At 38.3% G+C, this 8,747-nt stretch overlaps 1 protein-coding gene across 1 annotated transcript in view; it reads right to left on the bottom strand.

The window, feature by feature from the left end:
• Positions 1–3,066: 3,066 nt before the first annotated feature.
• Positions 3,067–8,747, bottom strand: part of Obi1 (ORC ubiquitin ligase 1) — a 30,839-nt gene continuing 25,158 nt past the window's right edge. The window contains exon 6 of the mRNA XM_090341993.1: positions 3,067–4,809. Coding sequence (XP_090198119.1) covers positions 3,279–4,809 — 1,531 coding nt within the window. The 3' untranslated portion in view covers positions 3,067–3,278. The remainder of the gene's footprint in view (positions 4,810–8,747) is intronic.

The following is an 8,747-nucleotide window of genomic DNA, read 5'->3' as shown; positions in this document are numbered from 1 at the left end:
AAAAATCAAAATGATTGTTCTCTTAAAGAGATGGTATGAATTTAGTGTAAGATGATTTAGGGAAGATGCAAGGATGCTTTTGAAAGCAGCTGGGAAATATTGATCTTTCCTGATATTTTCTGAAATAATTTTCTGATATTCTGATGGAAGACACAAATCTTTCATCCAAATTGGTATCTGGCAAATTGGTGCACATACTCGTTTTCACAGCACATCAGCATGTGTGTGGTTTAAAGAGGGGCACATGGTTGGTTATATAATTTCTAAGGTTTACCTCCTGCCTTAGTCCCTTTGGGTTGTTATCAACAAAATACCTTGGATCAGTTAATTTACATAAAAATTTAGTTTTCACAGGTCTAGAGATGGGGGAGTTGGAAATCAAGAGACCAGCAGATTTGGTGTCTGACGGGAGTTATTCTCACCTTCAAAGAGATGCTGCCCAAATGCCCGAAGGGGCAAAGACGCTCCTTCAGGTCTTGTTTTATAAGGGAATAAAGCCACTTACTCAAAAACCTGCCTCTTAATACCACTTCCTTAAGGGGCTAGATTTCAGCATATGCATTTGAGGAAAACTCATACAATATAAATTTATATTACTGACAGATTTTAGATTTTCATATTTGAGTCATTATGATCATCTTATATTTAACCTGAACATTAAACTGTCCATTATCTTTAACTTAACAGAAAGACAAAATAATGCATATTTATAATGTATAGGCTACGCTGCATTTCTAACATGTTCAGAATATGTGGATGTGTTAAGTACTGGGGCTTAAACTCAGACACTGTCCCTGAGCTTTTTAACTCAATGCTGGTGCTCTAATACTTGAGCCACAGCTCCACTTTGGGTTTTTTAGTAATTGCTGGATATAATTGTCTCATGGACTTTGCTGCCCAGAGGTTGGCTTTGAACCATGATCTTCAGAACTCAGTCTCCTGAGAAGCCAGGAGTACCCACATGAACCACCAGCTCTTGTGCACACGATACACATTTTTTGAGCCTAAATAAAAACTTGCATTTAGCATTTTTCTCTTAGATTTTCAATACTTTTCTTTAAACTATACTACATATATATGTTATTTCTGTCCTGAGGCTTGAACTCAGGGCCTGGGCATTGTCCCTGTGCTTTTTTTGTTCAAGGCTAGCACTCTACCACTAGAGCCACTAAAGTGAGATATTTTTATGAGTCTATTTTAGCAAGGGTCAGCAAATCTCTATAAGGTCAGATGGTAAATACTTTGGCCATATGGTCTTTGCTGAAACTAACTCTGCCCTAAAGTGTGAATCAGCCATGTGTAGAATGCAAACAAATAAATGTAGTTGGACTCCAATAGGACTTTGAGTTCTTCCTGTGAGTCTCCAGATTTTTAAAGATAATTTTAAGATTTAAAAAACTTTTAAGATTTAAAAAACTTTTAGCCAGGCATGGTCACTCACACCTATCATCCTAACTACTAAGGAGGCTGAGATCTGAGAATCACGGTTCAAAGCCAGCCCGGGCACTAAACTTGAGGAGACTATTATCTCCAAATAATCACTAGAAAACCAGAAGTGGTGCTGTGGCTTACAGGGTAGGGTGGTAGCCTTGAGCTGAGGAGCTCAGAGACAATGCTCAGGCCCAGAGTTCAAGTCCCACAACTGACAAAAAACAAAACAAGCAAATAAAAAAAAAACAACTCTTTTTTTTTTTTTGCTAACAGACCTACCAAAAAAACAAGTACAAACCAGATTTAAGTCCATGGGCTATAGTTGGTCAACTGGTGTGTTATAAAAATCAATTTAAAATAAGTTTCTTTGGTCTTTATAGGTTAATTCAATATCTTAGATAGTATCAAGACATAAAGTGCTTATGACATCCTTTATTCAATTCACATAGAAAAGCATGCAGTATTAATGTAAAACAATACAGTATTAATGTAAAATGTTCAGTGCACATTAGATAAACAAGTCATTAGCATACAAACGCATTTGTAAAGGCCTACATAGGCATCCTCAACACATTTAGAATAATACACTTCTTTAGGACCTAAAATTAAAAAAAAAAATTGTGCTTAGTTCTTATCTCTTCTTATCCTCTCAATATTTTTTATTAAAAAAAAAGTACTACATAAAATATATTCTATTAGCCAATTAAAACTTCCTTTTCTTAATGATGGAAATACAGCAAGCAAAAATGCTACCATGCATAGTTTCCACAAAGAATAGTAACATGCAAACCTTTTCTGGGATACAGATAGATCAAGAATGTAGCAAAGAGTACCTTCCCAGCAATATACATCTGGAAAGTGAAGATATGACATTTACATTCCTCTAAACCCAACTGCTCCATGCACCCACTCAATTTCTGACTTTACACACGCAGAAAAAGATGAGCAAATATAAGTCTGCCACAAAGTGGATATTTTCATAGAAAAACAGATTCTTGCTGGAGGCGGTAACTCATGTCTATAATTCTAAACTACTCAGGAGGCTGAGATAGGATCATGGTTTGAAGAAACCAACGCAAGATAGTCTATGAGTCTTTATCTCCAATTAACTTCCAAGAAGCCAGGATGGTGCTGTGGTTCAAACAGTAGGTGGCTAATCTTGAGTAAAAAAGCTCAATAGTGCCCAGGCCCGAGTCAAAGCCTCAGGACTAACATGAACAAACAAACAAAATTCTGAAAACATACTCTCTGATACTAGCAGAATATTTTCACAAAAAACTTGACACAACATAATGATAAAAAAAAAAGTAAAGAGTGCTGTCTTTCCATCATGGCCTATATAAATAAGTTAGGTCATGACTAAACATTAAAAGGCGGGGAGGGGTAAAGAAATTTCCACCCAAGGAAAAGCTTTGAAGAAACCCATGTCTTTTAAGTGTTAAAAGATTTATTACAGAAACCATGTTTTGAAGACAACTGAGCCTCATTAGCAGGCTACTGTATCTAACAGTTAAATACTTCCAACTTGGATTCATGTAATATCCATTAAAAAAACAAATTCCAATCTCTCGCTCACTCATTTCTCTATTCAAAAAGATTCCCCTTCCACCAAAACAAAACAAAACAAAACCAACCCCCTGCAAAAAACAAAAACAAAGAAAATAAAAAACCCAGCAGTGTTTTTAATATGAATTAAGTACTATGGGTACAGATCAACCCACTATTCTGACTTAACTAAAGATTATCAATTCAAGGTTGTTTAGAACATTTATGAAAGGGAAAAAGAAATTACTTGAAAAACGTTTCCACTCCCTTCAGGACATAAACAAATGGCATTCCCCAATAAGTTAACTTTTGGTTGCTTTTGATGGACTGGCATTGGAAAGGCTGCTCTGTATTTTTCTTTTTGTTGACTGATTCACATTTTTATTCCTCTTTTCAGGCACAAAGGAAGTAGACCAAGGAGACTGAAGGTGGTTATGAAGGCTGTGCATGTCCGAGGACATCTTAAACAGAGATGACCCAAACCTTTGATCTTCAAATAGACTACGTGAACTGCTCAACAAAACATCCTGGGAGAACTCCGTCTGAAATAAACAGCGTGGAGGTTTGATTTCATTCACTGTTGGGTTAGAAGTGGGGTGGAGTGAAAAATCTTCATTCATTTCCTGGTCAGGTGGGGAGAGGAGAAAAAATGAAGTGGGTTTCCAGTCATTTCCATTTTCTAATTGATCACTAGCAGTTAGAGGATCTAATTTAGGTCCTTCTTCCAACTTATCAGGCTCCTCTAGAAAGTCACTGCCTTGAGAGGACTTAGACAAGCTATCCAAATCGACTGACTTGAAACCGTTATTATTACAGGGGCTCTTGCTGTTGTCGGACTCTGACATCATGGAATCCAATTCGGAGATTTTGTCAAGGTAAGCAGCGTCCATGGAGGCTTCACTGGATGTCCTTGTCCGGTTCATTTCTGAAGAACGAATGCAGTTTAACCTTTTGGATAAGCAGGAGCCTGATTTCTCACTCAGCTTTGAAGACATTTCTCCAACGGAATTAGCTACTGTGTGCCCCTCGGAACTTTCAAAATCCAAGCTCTGGGCATAGCTTGTAGAGCAACAATCCCAGAATCTTGTCTTTGTAGAAGTAAAGCATTCCGCTTTCTTTTCATTTTCATTTCTACTGGTACCATCTGCAGAATCTTTGTCACAAACATTTGGAGAATCACAAAAATCATCAAACACTAGTTTTCTGAGATGGTTTGAGTGCTTCTTGGTACCTCCCGATTTGATCACGGTGCCGTCTCTGTTTTCTGGAGTGTTCAACTGAAGGCAACTGAGAGACAAGGGAGTGCAAGGAGCTGGGAGATCATACAGTTGGTCATCTTTGTAGGGGACGCAGTCACTTGGCTTATTCCCCCACTCTCCTTCTAAGTAAGTGTCCATACTTGTATCTGTCACATCTAACATTATTTCCACCTGTTTGTGATAGAGGTCTTTGTTTTTAGGACAGCTTGCCTCTATTTTGCTAGTGTTTTCTTGTCTGGTAGAGCTGGCGTCCAACAGCCTGCTGCTGGAAGGCTGTGCCAGGTGAGAATTAGCTGTGCTTGTGCCAGGCTGCTTTCTGGCACCATCACCTTGAGTCTTTGATGCCACATCCTCCTCACTGCTTTTGCTCCCCTTGCTGTCAGTGGAAAGGACTCTTGGGCAAACGGAATCCATAGCCTCCTTCTCTTCACTTGAATTTTTCAGTTGTGCAACTTGAGATTCTAGTTCCTCTATATATTTATCACTTCGCTCCAAGGCTTTCTTGAGCCGATTGGTTTCACGTTCGTACTGTTCCACTTTGGACTGAAGAGCAGCAACTGTAAATCTTCCAAACCTAGAAAGGATAGAAGGATGGTTAATCTTATAGCTCCAGCCATTTTCTTCTCAAAGTTCAGCAGTACCAAATTTCTTAGCCTGTTCTATGTTCTCATTATATTACAGCGCAGATCTTTGGATGAATAGGACAAAAAATACTGCCAATTGTAATACTGTTCTCCTACTTGTGTGGTAAAAAGCAAATTATAGTAATAGCAAAGTTCTAATAGGACATCTTGGTGGCAGAATCACACTAGTGGTAACAGGGAAGCACAAACTCAGATGATTGTGCCTTCCAAGAGCTACCTATCAATGCAGCACAATATTCATGAAGTTATCCCCTAAAACAATGGGAAAGATTTATGATAACATTTGAACAGTGGTCCACATCTTGAAATATTTACATTCAATCATTTTCCTTTCGTACAGCAGTGTTTTACAATACATTTCTTCTACAATGTCACCTTGTCAAACATAAAGCACCAATTTGAAATTCAGAAATCTTAGAAGTCCCAGGAGGGGTGGTTTTAAATACTTATTTGGACCCTTTCAATTATAGTCACCCTTGATATGAAGCTTTCCCTGGCATTTCTGAGCACTGGGCTTTAATTCATTTCAGTGCTACTTATTCTTGGCATTTTACAACTGTGTAGGACATCAATCTCATTTTTTTCCAACTTTGAAATACAAAGTCAGGCCTGGTGGTTCCTGCAGATGACACGTAAAAATTCACCCTTTGTACTTGGTATTCGCTTTTCTCTCCCTCCATTGTTTCGTAAAGAATGGGCACAGGATTCAGCACAGAAAGCAGTATTTGAGCACCTACAATATATATGAGGTGGTTTATCTGGGCCTGGGGATACAAACATGCATAAGACTATCCAGATCTTAGGAACATATGGAAGATAAATTCTAACTCATCACTAAGGGAAATTTGAATTTGGGGGCTTTTTTCTTCTTTTTCTTCGAATTATAAAAATAAGAAAAAGTACTAGTATTAAAAATAAAAGGAAAAAACCTACAATGGAACACAAGGAGTCAACCATAATGTGCCTCTTAGAACCAATGAATCACAATGGTTTCTAGAGTCACTCAGCGCCATCACCTCTAAAGCCCTGGCCCAATCTCCTCCCCAGCTCAGCAGCATGATCTCTGCTCGCTTTGTCACTGAGGAGAAAACAAAAATATCAGAGGCAAAGGTAAATATAGAATCATAAAATCTCTGGATTAGAAAGGGCTTTGCTGAATATTGATCTGCTCACTGTAATGAACTAGAGTCCCAGAGTGAGGGCACACTCCCATCAGCTTCTAAAATACTACACAGGTACCACAAGGACAAAAGGTCACTATGGTACCCACAAACCCTCCACCTTTTTTTGATGCTCCTGGAGACTGAATGTACGATCCCCCCACCTTGCTTGCTAGTCAAGGGCCACACCATTGCAGTCAAGCCTCCCCATCTTATTTACTATCACGAATATTAAGCTGAGAAAATGACAGTTTTACTTTGTTAAAAGTATTTGAGGGGCCGGGAGTTTGGCCTAGTGGTAGAGTGCTTGCCTAGCATGCACAAAGACCCGGGTTCGATTCTTTGGTACCACATACTTAGAAAAAGCCGGAAGTGGTGCTGAGGCTCAAGTGGTAGAGCTCTAGCCTTGAGAAAAATCCAAGGACAGTGCTCAGGCCCTGAGCTTAAGCCCAGGACTGGGAAAAAAAAAAAAAAAGTATTTGAGCAGGAAAAATATTTACAAAAGTAAACTAAGTTAAAAATTGTTTTGAGAGCTGGGAGTGTAGCCTAGTGGTAGAGTGCTTGCCTAGCATGCACAAAGACCCAGAGTCGATTCCTTGGGACCACAAGAGCTCTAGCCTTGAGAAAGTCCAAGGACAGTGCTCAGGCCCTGAGCTCAAGCCCAGGACTGGCAAAAAAACAAAAACAAAAACAAAATTATTTCAAGGGGCTGGAGTTTGGCCCAGAGGTAGAGTGCTTGCCTAGCATGCAAGAAGACCCGGGTTTGATTCCTCGGTACCACATACATAGAAAAAAGCTGAAAGTGGTGCTGAGGCTCAAGTGGTAGAGCTCTAGCCTTGAGAAAGTCCAAGGACAGTGCTCAGGCCCTGAGCTCAAGGCCAGGACTGACAAAAAACAAAAACAAAAAAACTGTATAAACATGTTTAATTCAAATAGCAAAAGACTTTTCCATCTGCCTACCAATAAACATGTTCTTTTTTTTTTTTTTACAAGTGCAAAGGTATTCTCATATTAAAAAGAAAATTTCAAATGATTTAAAAATCAAATAATGCTACTAGAAAGTGGATCAGATGTTACCAAAGGATATCACTGAGGACTCCAGAGGCCTATGTAAGAGAAGAGCAATGCCCACAGGAATGCCTTCCAAATACTAGCCAGCGTCCTCTACTGAGTTTTACCTTGGAAATACTGTCATTTAAGGACACAATTTGTCTCTAGATTACTTTGTTTTGTATTGTACTATCTATTGCTGACTGGCTCCAGAACCTCCCACATGCCAGACAAGTATCTACCACATCCTCAGCTCTTAAGTGTGTTTTCTAAAGAAGTAACAAAGGATTCTGAGTTGAAATCAAATGATACCCTTAGCCATAGTTCCTGTTACTTCAGAAAGAAAGCTGAAGTGCCACAAAACCTTACAACAAAGGCAGACAAAAAAACAGGCAGAAGTCACTGATAGAGCTTTTCCATTTTCTAAAAGGTCACTGCCCCTAGGACACCAAAGCTCCATTTCAATACTTCACAAGATTATAATGCTCTGAATGCTCAGACCTTTTTACCATGCTAATAAGGGATCCATGTGATGGGAAAGCCAACAGAAATGTATAGTAAAAGCCATGGGAACCAACCAATTAATTAATCAGTCTGAGCAATTTATCTCTCTTTGGTTCCTCTATTAGAGAAGAAGCTCCAGGAGATCAGGAAGTTTAAGTGTGTCCTATGTTCACTGCCAGACCCTTAGAATAACTTCAGGTAGTCAGCAGTCCTGTACTAAGTATTTCTTGAGTACCTAAAAGTGCATAAGTCTTATTAAAAATATTTTCATTATTTTTAAGCAGTTGTATAAAGGAGTGACCATTCAACAAAACAGTTTATGAATAATGTCTTGATCAACATCTCCCCTTTGAACATTCTTTCACCCAATCCTTTTTTTCTTAACTTTTGGGTTATTCTGTCATCTAACAAAACAGTTTATATATACAATGCATCTTGATCTGTGTTATCTCCAACATTTTCATCCCCCTTTGACACACCTCTGCTTTATTTTTCTTAAATTTATGCAATGGATTCTTGACTGCATTCTCTTTTCCTCCCCCCACCTTCATTTGACTATCCTTCTCCTTTTGGGACCACCCTAGCTCTTGCAAGTACCAATTTCCTGGTACTTATTTTGTTGGGCTTGACTTAGTCATTCTAAAGAATCATACTATTTGAGCTCTGCAAAGACTGTTATACTTCAATTCTTTCATTTGTAAATGTTAGCATACTACTTAGCATGTAAATTTATGTGCACATTCTTGGTACCACAAATTAGGGAAACCAAACAAGACTACAGTAAAGCCACCGGCACAACCATGTTTATTGCAGCATTATTTACTGTAGCCAAGGTTTGGAATCCATCCAGGTGCCACCCAATGGACGACTAGATCAAGAAAATGTGGTGTATATATACAAAATAGAATTTTACTAATCCATTAGAAAGAATAATATTGCACTATTCATAAGGAAATGGAAAGACTTGAAAAAATTGTATTAAGTGGAGTAAGCCAAACCCAAAGAAACAAAGGTATACCAGTCTTGTATTAAGACAAAGCTATTCCACCACAGGGTAAATAAGCTATAGGTTCTCAATCTCATTTACATATAATTATTATGACAATCAATATCTTACTAAACTAAATGCATTGCACTATTTTTGCTTGAAAGAA

The sequence above is a fragment of the Megascapheus bottae genome, chromosome 11, assembly GCF_031878675.1.
Source record: "Megascapheus bottae isolate mThoBot1 chromosome 11, mThoBot2.hap1, whole genome shotgun sequence".
NCBI classification, from domain to species: Eukaryota; Metazoa; Chordata; class Mammalia; order Rodentia; family Geomyidae; genus Megascapheus; species Megascapheus bottae.
The sequence above is the reverse complement of the archived record's forward strand: the minus strand, read 5'-3'. Positions and strand labels throughout refer to the sequence as shown.